We start from the raw sequence: 18,033 nt of genomic DNA, 5'->3' as shown, positions 1-18,033 counted from the left end.
AACATGAGATATGTAATGTTTCACACCCAGGACTCTTCTCAAACACACATCTTTTTTAAAAATTTATTTTACTTTAATGATTAAGAAAAATTTTCCACAGTTCCATGATTCATGTTCTTTCCCTCCCCTCCTCCCACCCCCCTCCTGTAGCCAACTAGCACTTCCACTGGGTTTTACATGTGTCATTGATCAAGACCTATTTTCAAACACACATCTTTAAAGATGGTGGGTTATGTGAATTTTTTAACAATATTTTATTTGGTCATTTCAAAACATTATTCATTGGAGACAAAGATAATTTTCTTTTCCTCCCCCCCAGCCGACGCACAATTCCACTGGGTTTCACATGTGTTCTTGATTCGAACCCATTTCCATGTTGTTGGTATTTGCATTAGAGTGTTCGTTTAGAGTCTATCCTCTGTCATGTCCCCTCAACCCCTGTAGTCAGGCAGTTGCTTTTCCTCGGTGTTTTTACTCCCACAGTTTGTCCTCTGCTTGTGGATAGTGTTTTTTCTCCTAGATCCCTGCAGATTGTTCAGGGACACTGTATTGTCACTAATGGAGAAGTCCATTACGTTTGATTGTACCACAGTGTATCAGTCTCCGTGTACAATGTTTTCCTGGTTCTGCAAATGCCTATTAACACTAGCTCATTGTGTAGATTATTTTCCTGGTTCTGTTCACTTCATTTAGCATCAGTTCCTAAAACTTTGCCTGTTCATCATTTCTTAAGACTCAGTAATGTCTGTTACATTTATGCACCACATCCTGTTCAGCTATTCTTCAATCTAAAGGGCATCTACTTTATTTTCAGTTCTTTGCTACTACAAAAGTACTGCTATAAATATTTTGGTGCATGTGTCATCACAGTTAAATTATGAAAAATTTATTTTATTTAGCTAGAAAAAATAGTAACAAAATTAATTGGGAAGAACAAAAGGTCAAAAATATCAAAGGAAAAGAATGTAAAGGAAGGCAGTCTAGCAGTACCAGATCTTAAAGTGGTATCAATTATCAAAACTGTCAGATATTGACTAAGAATTGGAAAGGTGGATAAGTGGAATGGAGTATAAATGATTATTACAGTTTTCTGTTTGACAAACGTAAAGATTCAAATTTTGGGGTAAGAATTCACTATTTGATAAAAATTATTGGGAAGACAAGAAAGCAGGCTGGTAGAAACTAGATATAAATCAATATCTTAAACCATTTACCAAGATAAGGTCAAAATAGATGCATGACAGGGGGCAGCTGGGTAGCTCAGTGGATTGAGAGCCAGGCCTAGAGACAGGAGGTCCTAGGTTCAAATGTGGCCTCAGACACTTCCTAGCTGTGTGACCCTGGGCAAGTCACTTGACCACCATTGCCTAGCCCTTACCACTCTTCTGCCTTGGAGCCAATACACAGTATTGAGTCCAAGATGGAAGGTAAGGGTTTAAAAAAAAAATAGATGCATGACCTAGACATAAAGGGAAATATAAACAAATTAGATTTGGAATATATTACCTATCAGACTTATGGCTAGAAGAATTTATGAATAAACAAGAGATAAAGAGAGCATCATGAAATATAAAGTGGATAATTTTGATTACATTAAATTAAAAAAGTCATAAAAATAAAACCAGTGTAGCCAGGATTAGAAGGAAAGCAGAAAACTGGGAAAATTGTATAGATTTTGGATAGAGGTCTCATATCTCAAGTATATAGAGAATTGTGTAAAATTTATAAAAATGTGGGGCATTCTTCAATTGATAAGTAGCCAAAGGATATGAACAGGCTGCTTTTGAATGAAGAAATCAAAGCTATATATATATAGTCATGTAAAAAATGCTTAAATTGCTATTGATTAGAGAAATGAAAATTAAAACAATTCTGAGATATCATCCCATACCTGTCAGATTAAAACGATCAAAGGGAAAAATAAAAAATGTTGGTGAGGACGTGGGGAAATGGGGACATGACTATGATGTTATTGGAACTGTGAACTAATCCAACCATTTGGAGAGCAAAAAGTTATAAAACAGTGTGTCCCCTTTGACACAGCAATACCATTATTAGGTCTGTTTCCTGAAGTGACATGGGGAAAAGGAAAAGAACCCCTATGTTCTAAAGTATTTATAGCAGCCCTCTCTGTGGCAAAGACCTGGAAACTGGGGAGGTTCTGCTCTATTGGGAAATGGCTGGACAAGTTGTATGATTGTGATGGAATTCTATTGCACTATAAGAAATGATGAGCAGGTTGATTTTAGAAAAACCTAGAGAGAGACTTACATGAAATAATGAAGAGTGAAACAAGCAGAACCAAGAGAATACTGTTTGTGACAACAGAAGAATGACTGTGAATGTCCATCTCCAGAGAATGAACTCATACATGGAAGTATGCATCATACAGTTCTATCTATCTAGGTATTTCGGTTTCTAGTTTTCTGCCTAGCTATCCATCCAACTCTATCTATCTCTCTAATCTTTATCAAATATTGCTTTCTGTGGTATGCAGTGGAGGGATGTAGGGAGGATGGGGCAGAGCTTGGAACTTAAAATGCAACAAACGAAATAAATTTTTTAAAATGACAAAATAGCAAAGTGATAAGGGACAGATAATAAGGCTACAGAATCATTCTCTGTCCCCATAGGAAATATATTTTCAAAGAGATTATACCCTAGTACTATTTCTGAACCCAGGTACCTAGGAGTAAATAACCAAGTGCACAAGAACGCCCACACATCATTGGTCAAAGCAGGCTTTCAGTAAGGGCATGGGAACCTGAAGCCCTTCCCTGTGTGTTTGACTTTCTGGGTTCCTGATTCTTGAATGGAGCCTGGAGCTCCAAGATATCTCCAGCCAGCAGACCACATCATTCAACATCAGACAATCCATATTCTGACTCTGCCTGCTCTTGACAGCTTAGGACCACCCAAGGCCACTGCCTTCCCCAAAAGGCTCCTTCCTGCTCCCAATCTGTGCCTCCTGCCGTGAAGAAGCAATTTCTGCATCCAGGCCTAAATCTCATGGGTTTCTGGCATCATGGGATTGTCTTCCAAGTTCCCTAGCTAACATGGCCATTATGATATAAGCCTCTCGAGAGCAGTTTCATTCTCTGTATTAGTATGCCCAGCTCTTGGCATAGTAGGCCCTATATAAATGATGATTGCTTGCCTGATTCCCCAGGCTGTTTCAAGGAATGCATTCCATCAGTTTTAAAAAAGCTTCTGAGAAAATTGTTATTCAGGGAGAAAGTGAGTCTTCACTCTGTGACTAATTTCCTTTGTGAGCCTGTTTCTTTGCAGGTCAGATGAAGCATCATCACAGTCCTGCCTTCTTCTCGGTGTTGTCTTGAGGTTAATGTGAGAACAGAGGTGGAAGATGGCTCAAGAAATGAGAAATAACTGACTCTTTTTGAGTATGAAAGTGGTTTTAGAAAGGAGATGGGAGCCCTCACTGACCCTCCCTCTGGTCCTTCAACTCATCTCTCAGCTTCCTAACCTGTGCTCTTTGCCCTAGTTAGGTTGCTGCCCTCATTACCTTCAACACATCATGTCCACTCCAGCTCCATGGTCATCTCCCTCATCTGGGATGATGCCCTTGCCCTTCCCTCCACCCATCTGGATCTGTTCACCCTTTACGGGCCAAGCCCCCAAGGCCCAGTTCTTCTGAGAAGTCTTCCTTGAGCATTCCAGCCAACAGTAGGGTCTTTCTCTCCCAACTTCCTAAGGGCACCGAGTCTTGGAACCAGTCTCAAGCCTCAATTCTCTTCTTTTTACACAGATAATGTCTTCCCAGAGTCTTCTCTTGGCTCTTTCAGAGATAGAAGCATCTCAAGAAGTCATACACAACCTCAATGACAATATTTATTCCTTCTAACCTCCAGCAAAAAGGTACAAAATTAGGAAAAATAAAATTTTACAGATGAGTTTATATTTAAAAACACAAAACAAAACAAAAGGGTACAAAACTAGGGCAAGCTGCTGGTGAGGGTAGATGACAGGAAGGCACCTTAAGGAATCCTCAATCCAACCAGGTCCTTTTGCTGAGCTCCTTGGGGCTAAGCAGCTCTGAAAGATGGGAGCCAAACATATCCAGGCCTGGAAGAGAGGTCAAATGGGTGCTGTAGACAGAGGGAAGGTGCATCAGCCCAAATATGAAGAGAGTCTGGCCAGCGAGGTTTGGGGATCACGTAGGTCTGAGCTGAGCCAGCCTCATTCCTTGGCTTTCTTTTCTTGATGTCGGTCAGCTCTCAGCCAAGGGAACCCATCAAGGCTTGTGCTTGTTTGAGTTCTGAAAGACAGAGAGTGGGTTGGGACATGGAAGGAGCTGGGAAGAGGGGCAGAGCCACAAAGAGGTACATTGTATAGTTGATGTAAACTGTGCCAATGAGAGCTTCTTAAAGGAAAATGGGCTAGCTTAGGAGGCAGTAAGTTACACTATATTGAACATCTGCAAATGAAGGCTAGATGGCTACTCAAAGATGGGTATTCTGTAGAGGGAATTAGCATAGCACAGAGGAAAAAGCCTGGAGCAAATCATTCAGCCTCCCTCAGCCTGTTTCCTCACCTATAAAATGAGGGGGTTGGACCAGACCACCCGTGGAATTCTATACTTCCAAAGGGCCGACCTCTTTCTCCCTTACCTGACAACAGAACTTGGAACTTCTTCATGGACAGCGTCATGGCGACAGGCTCTGCTGGACCATCTGGCTCCTGCCGAACATCCAGCCTCAGGTGCACCTCCGGCTCATGAACGTGGCAGAGCTGGCTGGAGGTCACCGTGTAGTCCACACGCCAGCCAACACTCTCTAGTCTGCTCACTGTGAGGAAGGAGAGCAGACTAAAAGGCCCCGGCGGTCACCAAGAACCACCACAGGTCCCAGCTCTGCCAAAGATTTGCTATGACTTGAATGAGTCACACAACTCTTCTGGAACCCAACTATTCTATCTGTTAAATGGGGATAAAAATTCATTAGAAAAGCAATGAAGCATCTACTATATGCAAGGAACTGGGCTAGCTCTACAAAGATGAAAATGAGTCTCTGCCCTCAGGGAGCGTCTGTTCCTTCGGATGATAATTCCTCGCTAACCTTGCCTGGCAGGGATGAGAATTAAATGCAGCTGTGTATCGAAAAGAGCTCTGAAATACAGCATATTGGACAAACGTCAGGGTGATCATCCCCATTCTTTACAGCCTGGTTCAAGGCCTGCCTCCTCCAGGAAGACCCTCATTGATTACAGCCCCCGGATCATGTGTCTTCTTTTACTGCCCTTATTTGACCCCTGCCACATACCATCTGTTATTTCGGTTTTCCTGTTGGCTCCCTAGCTAGACCTGGGCGGCGGGGATGGGGTGGGGTGGGGGTGTCCCATGGGTGATCTTCCCAACATCACGGCTGTGTGTGGGGCTGAGTACTCTGGATATCCAAATGATCTCAATTATTGCTCGGGTCGAGTTGGTCCTTAGTCTGGATTAGTCACTTTCTCTCTCTCTCCAGACACAGAATCGGCCTAGAGCCAGGGCTGGAAGGAACCTTGGAAGCTACTGAGTCCAACACGCTTATTTTACAGCTGAGGAAACTGAGGCCAGGAGAGGTGGCCGGACTGCTCTGAGGCAGGGTTTGAAGCCAGCCCTCCTGACTTACAGTCCAGCCTTCTGGCCCCTGAGCCCCTGGCTCCCCGCAGGCACCTCCCTCGGGTGACCCTAGGCCATCTGGCCCCTCTCCAAACCACACTTACGCCTCAGGCTGCTGCCCCTCAGGCTCTCCTGCAGAGGGCCCTGCTTCTCCTCATAGGAACGGCACAGTCCCGAGGCGTGTTCTGTAGGACAGCAGGGACGGTGGGGGAGTCAGTGACCCAGGACAGGCAGGGCCGAGAGTCTGAAGAGAGACCCCAAGGGGGAAGCCACCGACCGCCCTCCCCGCCAGCTCCCAGCTCAGGGAAGGGGGCTCACAGGCTCACACAGCTGGGGAGGGAGGCAGGCAGCGATGGCAGCGGACATCTCCCCTTCCCCCCACTGACCCCCATAACCTTTGGGGAGCCCCTCCCCCCACTGACCCCCATAACCTTTGGGGAGCCCCTCCCCCCACTCTGACCCCATAACCTTTGGGGAGCCCCTCCCCCCACTCTGACCCCCACAACCTTTGGGGAGCCCCTTCCCCCACTCTGACCCCCATAACCTTTGGGGAGCCCCTTCCCCCACTCTGACCCCCATAACCTTTGGGGAGCCCCTTCCCCACTCTGACCCCCATAACCTTTGGGGAGCCCCTTCCCCCCACTCTGACCCCCATAACCTTTGGGGAGCCCCTTCCCCACTCTGACCCCATAACCTTTGGGGAGCCCCTCCCCCCCACGCTGACCCCCATAACCTTTGGGGAGCCCCTTCCCCCCACTCTGACCCCCATAACCTTTGGGGAGCCCCAGCTGCTGCAGCTCACTGGAGAGGGACTCGCTGTCCACGCTGTGTTTGGCTGCACTGGAGATGATAAAACTGAGCACCGCGACGGTGGCCTTGACATCACCCGACTCTGGGAGGAGGGAGGACATGGAAAAGAGGCCGAGGACGTCCCCGGGGACACCCACGCTGCCCCTGCCTACCTGTGGGTGTTTTTGCAATGCCGATGGTGATGCTAAGGACAACAGCACCACTTCTAGAACGCTTCACGTCTGCAGAGCACTTTACACACATCCCACCCGAACCTCCCAACGACCCTGCAGAGGGCGGCTGCTGTCATCACCCCATTTTAGTCACAGCTAATATTTATGTGGAACCCACTATGTGCCGAGCACTGTGCCAAGCACTTCACAGATGTTATTTCACTTGATCCTCAGAGGTAGGTGCTATTATTATCTCTATTTTACAGAGAAGGAAGCGGAATCAAATGGAGGCCAATGACTGGTCCAGGGTCACTGAGAGAACTCAGATCTTCCTGACAGGTTTGTACTTCACGCCTGCTCTGGGCAAGGGCTTATGTTCTGCCTGTGGCTCTGGCATTCTTCTCATGCGGCTTCAGATAAGAGAAAACGCATGAATGGCTTCCCATCTGAGGGGGGTAAAAGCATTTCCAGGCCGTCTCTCCCATCAGATGGTGAGCTTTGAGGGCAGAACCTGAGTCTCATGAAAGCCTGTTGACTGATCATTGTGGTATGAATGTCACTCCTCCAGCCTACGCAGCGTGGGGAGGAGTGTAATGATAACATAAACCAAATGGGGGTGCTAATGGCGGAGGTGGTCAGGGAAGGCTTCTGGGAGGAGGCAGCTTCAGTGCCTGCACATGCAGATGACACAGCTAACTAGCAATGAACGTGGGGGTGGCATCCAGACTCACCAAACTTGGCATCGGCTGTAAGTTTCAGGATTTTCTCAAACTGCAAGAAAAGAGACCCTATCATGACCCTGAGTCCCATCTTCCATCCCACGCGGGGGGGAACTTCAATAACTTGCTCACCAAGGGCAGCGGGGTAGCTCAGTGGATGGAGAGCCAGGCCTAGAGACGGGAGGTCCTGGCTTCAAATCTGGCCTCAGCCACTTCCCAGCTGTGTGACCCTGGGCAAGTCACTTGACCCCCATTGCCTAGCCCTGACCGCCTTAGAACTAATCCTTATCATTGATTCTAAGACACAAGGTAAGAGTTAAAAAAACAAAACAAAACAACAACAAAAACAATTTGTTCAACCAAAAAAGTATCCATAAGATACTTTTCGCCTAACCTGCACTATTAAATCTTTTCTCCATCACTCCCTTAAGCCTAGGCAATCAGTACGACAATAAGCCAGTTTTTCTGAGTCGTAACGTTCGGTCTCCCCAGTGAGAGCCGGACTTGGCCTGCTTCAATCCTGTTTCTACCAGTCCATCTTCTGGACTCTTTCCCTTGGGAAGTCCACTCTCTCTCCTTGCGTCCTGGCTTCACTAGGAGGGCTCGAGGCTGGCCCGGAGGATCCGAAGGGCATGGAACCGGCACTGACCCCGATGACCCAGGGAAGGCTTCAGAACCTCCGCTCGCCACCCGCCCACCCAGGAGAACGGACCTCAGGACCCAAGACGGAGGCCAACTCACGTCAATCCCCTGCCCCAGCAGGTCCTTCAGAACCTGGCTGCAGATCAGCTTCAGCTTGACGGAAGACTGTAGAGGAAAGAGAGGAGTCATCCGGCCTTCTGATAAGAGTGAGCTTTATTCTGTCCTTTCTGGTTATAAAACCCTCTGAAGGCCCCACCTCACTCGATTCTCATAACCGTCAGGGGGGAGAGACCAGGAGCATCCCCATTCTACAAAGAATCTAAGGTTCAGGGGTTGTTAATTGACTTGTTTGTCTTTGCATAATCAATTAATTAGTATACAAATAATATAACATATAATCAATTAATTAGTCACAGGGACCGAGAATATGAAGAATGAAACAGTCCCTGCTCTCCAGGTGTTTGCATTCTCATTGGGAGACAACGAGGACACATATAAGTATATACAGAATAAATATTAAGAAAAAGACTACAAATAAATGCCAGGTAGGTAAATACAAGGTCATTTGGGTGGGAGGCACTAGTAATTGGGGGATCAGGAAAGAGCTGCGATGAGACAGAAGTGAGGGCTTCTGGGGTGAAGTAAGGAGAGAACGCATTCGAGGTATCAGGGATCCCAGAATCCTGCCACCCCACCCCACAATGGGAGAGAGACTATGACACCCACATCCTTCCCCTCAAGCTTCCCTCTTCCTCCCCAAACACAGGAGCAAACCAAAATACTCAACAATCTTGGCCAACGTGCTGATCTCTGCTAGGACCCAATCTGGGCAGTCCAGGTCTCCACAGAACCGGAACCTCTGGAAAAGGGAGAACCACAGATCTCTTCAGAGGGGAGAAGGGAAGGCTGAAGGCAGTGATATGCTACAGGGGATGGGGCAGGTCACTCCTGACTTCATGGGGCCAGAAGGCCAGGCACTGGACAAAAATCAGAGATGTGAAACTTCAGGAAATACTCATTTAGGAGCAAGTAGGGGTAGTGACGAAAAGGGAGACATGGGAATTCTTCTCCCTTGTTGGGGGGGGGGGGAGGGCTTAAATAACAGTAGTGTGGTCCTAGCCTGAGCGAGGGGATGGGATCATTGGCTCACAGATTTAGGGCCTGGGAAGAACTTTAACCCTAATAATAATGACTGGTGTTTACATTGTGCTTTAAGGTTTGCAAAGCTCTTAACATTATTATCTACTTTCTAAAAATGAAGCCTAGAGACGGAAAAGGGACTCCCTTCTTTTCTAGTCTGGATGACACTGAGAATCTCTGACCTCTCTCCCTCAGTGCTGGCATGGTGGGGGCTAGCCTTGAAGCTCCCCTAAGATGTTCAGAGCTGAGGACCCATGAGGGTGGCCTGGCCTCTTCCCTCTCTTGAAGAATAATTGCAAATCGTATTTCCTTCCAGATCTCCACAAAGATCCCATCCCAGATTTGGAGAACCTCAGGCTTGAAAGGGACCTGAGAGTCATCTAGTAACTGAGAGATCAGGCCCCCGATTGAAGTACAGCCTCAGCTTTTCCATTCCCCTCCTCTCTGAAGTTATCTTAAATTTTTTTTTCTGATTTTTTTTAACCCTTACTTTATGCCTTAGAATCAGTTATTTGTTCCAGGGCAGAAGCCTAGTAAGGGCTAGGCAATGGAGGTTAAGTGACTTGCCCAAGGTCACAAAGTTGGAAAGTGTCTGTGGTCACATTTGAACCCAGGACCTCCCATCTCCAGGCTTGGCTCTCCATCCACTGAAACATCTAGCTGCCCCCTTTCTAATTTCTAAGAGGTTTGTATTTCTTTTGCTTACTAGATAAGCTGAATCTCCTAATTGTAATAATAATAATGATGATGATGATGTGCTTAATGTATATAGCATCAATACTCTCTATAGGATGTCTGGCAAGTCTCTAGCAGAAGGAATTTACCCAGTAGGTCCACTATAGAAATTTAAAGTTTTCTACCCAGGAGTCTGGAGGTCTATCAGACTTACTAAGGAGCAGCTAGGTGGCTCAGGGGATAGAAGGGCAGACCTTGAGATGTGAAGTCCTGGTTTCAAATCTGGACTCAAGACTTCCTAGCTGTGTGTCTCTGCACAAGTCACTTAACCCCCACTGCCTAGCCCTCACCTCTCTATTGTTCTAAGAGAGAAGTTATGAGTTTTTAATTTAAAAATTAATTTAAAAAAGATTTCTCCCAGGCCCTCTACTAAGAATCGGTATGAATGGGTTAGGGCGCTCCCTGCTCCCCAGGGGGGCCCTTTTCCTTTATCCCCACCCCAAGACACCCCCAAATATTCTAGGAATACCCCACCAGGCAGGGAGAGTGAATGAATGGAAGAGACTTGCAGGGCCTGGACCCCTGGGCAGAACTAGGAAAGCAGGGAGTGTGCCCTGAGTCAGAGGCTACCAACCCCTCAGCCGGCCCTCCCCAGGCCCTCACCATGTTGCGCGCCGGGCGCTGGCCTGCTGACCCAACGATACCCCCAGCTCAGCCGCCGCCTCCTTCTCCTCCTCTCTTCCTAGAGGAACTGGGTCAGCTGATGCTGGAGCGCTTCACGTGATGTAGCGGAGCCCAAGACTAGCCTCCCAGCGGATCAGCTGACCCAGGACCGCCTCGGAGGCTGTTCCGAGTCGAGCTGGCTCACCCCGCCCTCCCAGGGACTCTAGATCTGAGAGGGAGGCAGGCTGGGAGCCTGCGCCCCTCCCCCTCCCACCCCCCGGGACTTCCTCTTGAAACTGACAGTTCGTTTCACTGTCTTCCTCCTTCCGTTCCAGCCTACGGTTGCCGTTTCCTCCTCCTGGGCAGATTGTTTTTTTTTTCTGTCTTTGGACCTTCAGCACCTGCCGCGGCCTCTGGCACCCAGAAGGTGCCTAATAAACGCTCGTCAGTCTGAACTCTCCCCACCTTTGCAGGGCTCTCCCAGAGGATACAAAATGACCGGAGTTAACCCTGGGCTGGTTCTGCCCGGGAGAGGGAGAGCGGAGATGCAAGAGAACTTCCCCGTTTGACTAGACCGCAGAATGCAGGAAAAGAACTAATTGATTGTGAGAAGTGACCCGGGAGGGGGCAGCTAGGCGGCTCAGTGGATAGAGGCAGCCTAGAGATGGGAGGTCCTGGCTTCAAAATTGGCTTTAGACATGTCCTACCTGTGTGACTCAGGACAAGTCACTTGATAGCCACTGTCTAGCCCTTACCACTCTGCCCTGGAACCATACAGTATTGATTCTAAGATGAAAAGTAAAGGTTTAAAAAAAAAAATGAGCTTGGAGGAGGCAGCTAGGTAGCCCAATGGATAGAGCACTAGGCCTGGAGTAAGGAGGATCTGGGCTCAGTCTATGCTTCCTGCCTGCGTGATCTGTGCCAGTAGTGACTTAACCCTGTCCGCCTAGCCCTTGCCTTTCCGTCTTAGAGTTTACTAGTACAGAAAGGAAGGGAGAAAATAAAGTGAGTTGGGGACCAGATTGTGAAAGGCTCTGACAGCTAAACCCAAGAGGTTAGGTTTGATCCTGGAGGCAATAACTAGTCACTGGAGTTTATTGAGTAGGGGAGTGCCGAGGTCAGTATTGGTGCTAGTGGCTGTCCTTGTAGTCTGCTCCTACATGTGTAAGATCATAGACTCACAGCAGAAGGAATCTTAGAGAATGTAGAGTCCAATCCTGTCCCCCCTACACACAGTTTTCTTTAATTTTTGTAAACAAATGCTTATTTTCCCTCATTCCCCCAGAAAAAAGAAAAAAAAAGTGAGCCCTCATAATAAATAAGCATCACCATCCAAAAGAAATTCACACCTTGTCCATGTCTGATTTGGCATTTTAAGACCAATCACCTCTTTGGCTAGAGGAGGTTTGCCTCAGGATTTCATCCTCTTCTGTCCTCAGGACTAGTGATGTCTCAGATAGAAACAATCGCGGTGGGCCACTTAGGACTTAGAAAACTACAGATTAATATCATCTACATGGTACTGAATGTTTGTTTTGTTAAACATTTCACAATTATATTTTAATCTGGTTCAGGGCCATTAGCTGGGAATTTGACACCTTGGCTCTGGACCACTCAGGTTTGAGTTAGCACTTATGACATCTATTGGCAATGCAAAATTTTAGTGACTGTGTTAAACTGTTAAGATCTATTTTTCTTCTTTTGGGGGGGGGGTGTTGGTTGTTTTCTGTGTTCTTTAGGGGTTTTTTCACCCTTACATTCTGTCTTAGCATTGGTTCTAAGCCAGAAGAGCAGCAAAGGGGGTTAAATAACTTGTCCTGGCTCACAACAAGAAAGTGTCTGAGGTCATATTTAAGCCCAGATCCTCCCAACTCCAGGCCTGGTGCTCTATCCACTGTGCTCCCTAGCTGCCCCTTTAAGATCTCCTTTTTAAACACTTTTAGGGAAAGATGTTACCAATGACTTGGTCTGGAAAAGGCAAATCTGCAAGAGGAACTGTTCTGAGGACCAGCATGATTCCAGAAAACCTAAGGAAGAGAAGACTGTAATAGAAGAAAAGCTTAGAAATCAGACAACTGCATCATGAGACCTTGGACATAACAGACTGGAGATTGGGTCACCTATCCCTTTCATGTCACTCCCATGCACCATTATTCTGTTTGTAAGATCCTTATTGTCAGTGTGTCCATCAATCACTTTTAACATCGTGTTAAGAGATCCCCAAGCACAATAGTTAGACCCTCCAAGTAATGATTAATACCTTCAGGTTCTTATAAACCTTGGTGAGTCAGTCCTGAAATTTGTAAGTATCATATTTGGGGTGATTCATTGGGGAAACCATTCTTCTGTTTCCCCAAGAATCAGAGAGGGGATTGTGAGAATTTTTTAAATATATTATATTAATCCTATGTCACGATCCTGGATTAGGGGGGCTCCAACCAGTCTGTTGACTTTTATATTTCCTTTGTTCTTAAGAACTCCTAGGAATTCCTCCTCTACTCCCATAAAACCTGGTTAATCAATAAAGGCTCTTCCTGCCTGTGCACTCTCATTACCTGTTGGGGTGAGGAGGAGTTCAGAGTCTTAATGAACACCCTTTTCTTTAACTGCTCACCAATCAGAGATGTCTTGGGATGTCCTGGGAGAGTCTGAAAAATGAGCCCAAACTGTATTTATAGATCTGCCTGAAAGATTTTCAAGGTCTTTGGTCATCAAGGAGATCATTGACTTATTCATTTATTGGTTATAGGTTAGCCTAATCAATAAATTAATTTTTTATGAAACACTGTAATCATAACAGGAGAGATCTGAGGAATGACCAGTTAGGAATGCTATTGTAATAGTCTAAGCAATAGTCTTCTTTAAGGCTACTGTGAATGGAATTTTTCTTAAGAGAATTTGCCCAGCTTTACAGGAAACTGGTTTTGCAGGTAGGAGCTCAGTGTTACCCATGATAACTTGTACATTGGAACAGTCATGGAACAACCATGAAATATATGCTCGGAAGGGTAGGGAGCCAGCCAGATTGCCAAGCAAAGGATAAAATGTCTGGGCATAGTGCTGATACCTAGGGAAGGCTAAAAGATGCAGAAGAAGGTCACTAGCACAATGGAGAATTCTTGATGGAAGGATATGGACCATGAGAGAAGAGGCATGACTTAGTGGCCTTAGAGTCAGGAAGCTCTCAGTTGAAGTCTTGCTTTGGATTCAGAGAGTTGGGTAACAAATCATTCAACCTCTCAACTCTCTAAGATTATAAATTACCAGTAAAGGTGCGGCTAGGTGGTGGAGTGAATAGAGGGCTGGACCCAGAGTCAGGAAGCCCTGAGATCAAATAAATCCTCAGCTGCATTCACTAACCTCTGTTAGTTGCTTCATCTGCCTCAGTTGCTTCATCTATAAATTGTAGATATGATAGCACCTCTCTCCTAGTCTTGTTGTGAGAATAAAATGAGCTGATATTTGTAAAGCACTAGAGGAGTGCTAGCTATGTTATTGTTGTAATCTACACTGAATTTACACACCCATAAAAACATTTCCATGGACCAAAACCAAAACCATAGAAATTTGGGGGAGTTTACTTTTTTTTTTTAATAAACCCTTTTCTTCCATCTTGGAGTCAATACTGTGTATTGGCTCCAAGGCAGAGGAGTGGTAAGGGCTAGGCAATGGGGGTTAAGTGACTTGCCCAGGGTCACACAGCTGGGACGTGTCTGAGGCCATATTAGAACCCAGGACCTCCCATCTTTAGGCTGGCTCTTAATCCACCATGTGTTCAAAGAGGCAATACCATTTTACATTGCCAAGTGGAAGAGAGGACATGTGGCTGCATTCTCCTCCCTGGCTACCATGTGTCCATCAACACCTGGTGCCTTTGGTGGTGTGCATGCGTATCTTCTTTCCTGATCTGGGTATTCCAAGAAGGGAATGCCCCTATGACTTGATGAGTTAAGAAGATCCAGAATGTGCCCTCCTTATTGGGGGAATATTTTGTACCAACTCTTGGAACTATATCTTCTTAGTAGTCCTTTAGTAGTCGGCTTAAAGATCTTTCCTAAAAGCGAATGGAGTTTGGGACAGCTAGGTGGCTCAAGGGATTGAGAGCCAAGCCTAAAAATGACAGGTCCTGGGTTCCAATCTGGCTTCAGACATGCCCTGTGTGATTAATGATGGCTTCAACTCTGAAGATGAGAAATATGCTTAGTTGCTTTGAACATTGAAAATAGCTTAAACTTATAAGCATTAAAACATTTATACCTTTTACTTTCAAATCCTCAACTTAAAGTAGATTACAACTTTCTTAATTCTTAACATTCCTACTTGCTTCACAATCCAAATAAACTTCACTCTGATAGATATTCCATCCTAAATTGACAAATTCAGAAGTTATTCCTTTTTAATGCTAGTATTTTACATATGCAAAGAGCTGGTGGGTACTTTTCTTTAACTGTGGAAAGTCTTAGCGCTTAATTGCCTCTTACTCACTTGTTGGTTGCTTTATTTCAATCAATCATCTAGCAACATTTATCAGCTGCCTACTATGTACCGGGCACTGTGTTAAGTGTGAAGACTCTTTGGTTGGAGAACTAGGTTAATGAGAGCATAGAGAGGGCAGCTGGGTAGCTCAGTGGCATGAGAGCCAGGCCTAGAGACGGGAGGTCCTGGGTTCAAATCTGGCCTCAGACACGTCCCAGCTGTGTGACCCTGGGCAAGTCACTTGACCCCCATTGCCTAGCCCTTATCACTCTTCTGCCTTGGAGCCAATACACAGTATTGACTCCAAGATGGAAGGTAAGGGTTTAAAAAAAATGAGAGCATAGAACAGATGAGATTGGGGAAAACAACCTTATCTCTCAGCAGAAAGATTAGATATGAGGTACAGAACAACATAGAACCCAGCCCATTTATCTCAGAAATATTAATCTAAACCCAACCTGGTAGCTCAGGCTTGTAATTCCAGCAACCACGGAGGCTGATGCTGGCAGAACTTTTGAACTCAGAACTTCTGAGCTGCAGAAGGGCTAAAACTGGTGGAATGTCTACACTAAATTCAATATGAAGATGGTGAGCCATTGAACCCAGGTTGCCAGTGAAGGAGCAAACAAGCCCAGGTTGGAAATGAATTAGGTCAAATATCCCTGGTATTAGTGGGACCAGATCAGTGACTAATCCCCTTTATTTATGGCCTGGGCAAGATAGGGAAGTATAGTCTAAGAAAAAAAGAAAAAGAGAGAGGGAGAGGAAGAGAGAAAGAGATAAAGACAAAGAGAGAGATAGAGAGACAGAGAGAGAGGAGGGAGAGAAACAGAGATAAAGACAAAGAGAGAGTCAGAGAGAGAGGAGAGAGGGAGAGAGAGACAGAGACAGTCAGAAAGAGAGGAGAGAGAGAGAGAAAGAGAGAGAGGGAGACAGAAAGAGAGAAACAGATAAAGAGAGACAGAGAGAGGAGGGAAGGAGGGAGAGAAGAAATGATTTATTTCTATTGCTACTTGCAGGCCCTAGGGGAGGGAGAAGGAACGAAACTATCTATCTATCTATCTATCTATCTATCTATCTATCTATCTATCTATCTATCCATCCATCCATCCTTCCTTCCATCTATCCATCTATCTATTTATCATCTATCTATCCACTCATCCATCCATCCATCCATCTATCTATCTATCTATCTATCTATCTATCATCTATCTATCCACTCATCCATCCATCTATCTATCTATCCATCTATCTATCTATAGCATTCCCCTTGCCTTCACTAGAATTCTAGTCATCTCCTAGGTCAAGGGTTCTTAGCCATTTTTGTGTGTGGAACCATTTGGCCATCTGGTTCTCTTCACCATATGGTCTCTTCAGCACAATGTTTGTAAGTATTTGAAAGAAATGCTAGGTTTCAGGGAAGGGTTAATGAAATAAAGATGTCCTTTTTTTCCCTACCCAAGCTGACAAAGCCTCTGAAATCCATCCACAAATCCCAGGTTAGGAGAACCCATCCCAGAATGCCAAGAATGTTTCCCATGGGTCACTGTGGCTGCTCCAAGATCCTCCTCTCCCTGAAGCCCCCAAGCCCTGGTATCCAGCCCCAGGCCAGCTAAGACAGGCCACACCTCTGACATCCTTTCTCCTACAAACAGGGAACCTGACTTCTGGTCCCAGCCAAGCTCCACAGGACTGGGAGACTGAGAAAATAGACCCTAGCTTGTGCTGGCGACCCCGAGGCCCTTGCTTGGCCAGCTGGGGCATCCCCATCATGCTGATTGGGGTGATGGGCTTGGCCTCCTCTCACCCCTGTCTCACACCTGCACTACTAGGACAGATAAGGTGAGGGAAGAGAAGCTGGAAAGAAGGGGACCTAGCATGGCTCGTTGAAGAAGAGAGCTCAGGGGGCTTTTCCTACCCAAGCCCCTTGGAATTCTCTGGTCCCAAATCCTATCGCTGTTCCTTCGTGGTTCTTTTGTCTTCTCCTCTCACTCTCTGGGGTGGCCAGCTTGTGTTTGTAGTTCAAAAGCGGACAGATTTCTAGCTGGTAAAGCCTGGGGGTGGGAGAAGACAAAATGCAAACTCTGCTTGGGAGAAGGCCAAACATTTCTGGAAGGGCTTCCCCAGAGGAGTAGCTGGGAAAGAGCACCAGGCTTTTCCAGATGCTGTTCAAAGCTGCCTGCGTCTCGCTAGTTCATTGGAGAAGGGAGGGCTCCAATGGCAAGTGTGATGGGCAGGAGGATAGGAGTAGTTTGCTACCTTCTTGCTATAGAAGGTAGAACAGCTGGGCTTTGAGGAGTCCCTCACCACACTTAGTGATGAGAATGGAGGTACCCCTGCTGCCTCACATCCCCGTCTCCCTTTAGGATGATCCTGAAGTAGGATTCTGTGAACTTTGGGGGGTTTGTATTTTCATAACAATTTCAGCATTAGTTTACTTTGCAATCCTGGTATTTTACACACTGAAAAACACTCAGAAAAGCAAGAATAAAACAAACCACATTCAGGGTTCCATGATGGAAAAAAGATGACTCGTGCACTAGAGCCAGCGTTTTAAATCCAGATGGCAGGATTTGTATTCGTCTCTTTGTATTAAGGCTTTATAAAAGACTCTTTCTTTAAGCAGATCTCTAGAAAATCTGATGGGGACATTTGCAGAAGCTTCTTTGTTAGTCTGGAGTTCACAAATGGGAGCAAAAGAGAGAAATCTTCAATCCACCCTTTCCACCATCGAGCAGCAAATGCTTTCTAAATGCCCAAGTGCAGCACTTACACTCCTGAAGCCAAACTTACTGGGAGATATTGATGTCAACCTCACCAAGTGGCCCGATTGTAAGATCACAGTGCTTTATGGGGGGCTCTGCTTTACTGGGGGAGACGTCTCTCTCTCTAGCTTATGGGGTTCCTTCGAAGTCTTGTGCCAACCAGGGACCAAGTTTCCATGAACACCAAAATCTGTTCAAGTTCACCTTTGAGGGCAGAGTTCCAAAGCAAAGGACGTCCAGACAGACACCGTCCCTTCCCCTCTCCCCTGCCAGGCTTAAAAGCATTTGTTTCAATTGTACACTGTAGCAGCAACATTTGTGGAATGGCCAACTGTGATAGATGTAGCCATTGTTGGCAATACAATGATCCA

General features: G+C 46.0%; 1 protein-coding gene and 1 long non-coding RNA gene across 5 annotated transcripts; one reads left to right on the top strand and one right to left on the bottom strand.

Moving 5' to 3' along the window:
* Positions 1 to 3,831: 3,831 nt before the first annotated feature.
* On the bottom strand, positions 3,832 to 10,913 carry COMMD4 (COMM domain containing 4). Of its 3 annotated transcripts, XM_007478184.3 has the most exons (8): positions 10,422 to 10,913; positions 8,731 to 8,802; positions 8,043 to 8,108; positions 7,314 to 7,353; positions 6,393 to 6,512; positions 5,725 to 5,805; positions 4,629 to 4,805; positions 3,832 to 4,276 (listed from the first exon to the last, which is right to left on the bottom strand). In XM_007478184.3, exons 1-8 carry the CDS (start codon positions 10,422 to 10,424, stop codon positions 4,236 to 4,238), a joined length of 600 nt encoding a protein of 199 aa, XP_007478246.1. In that variant the 5' UTR covers positions 10,425 to 10,913; the 3' UTR covers positions 3,832 to 4,235. The 3 variants fall into 3 exon arrangements, with proteins under 3 accessions (XP_007478246.1, XP_056655064.1, XP_056655071.1); XM_056799086.1 differs by lacking the exon at positions 8,043 to 8,108 and having other exon boundaries at positions 10,422 to 10,666; XM_056799093.1 differs by lacking the exon at positions 3,832 to 4,276 and having other exon boundaries at positions 4,803 to 4,933; positions 10,422 to 10,682.
* On the top strand, positions 6,512 to 14,828 carry LOC103096546 (uncharacterized). Of its 2 annotated transcripts, XR_008912172.1 has the most exons (5): positions 6,512 to 8,149; positions 8,354 to 8,488; positions 8,710 to 9,768; positions 10,895 to 11,026; positions 12,365 to 14,828. It is a non-coding gene; the product is annotated as an uncharacterized LOC103096546 (long non-coding RNA). The 2 variants fall into 2 exon arrangements; XR_008912171.1 differs by having other exon boundaries at positions 8,354 to 9,768; positions 12,365 to 14,826.
* Positions 14,829 to 18,033: the final 3,205 nt, after the last annotated feature.

Source organism: Monodelphis domestica, chromosome 1, assembly GCF_027887165.1.
Source record: "Monodelphis domestica isolate mMonDom1 chromosome 1, mMonDom1.pri, whole genome shotgun sequence".
Lineage (NCBI taxonomy): Eukaryota > Metazoa > Chordata > Mammalia > Didelphimorphia > Didelphidae > Monodelphis > Monodelphis domestica.
The sequence above is the reverse complement of the archived record's forward strand: the minus strand, read 5'-3'. Positions and strand labels throughout refer to the sequence as shown.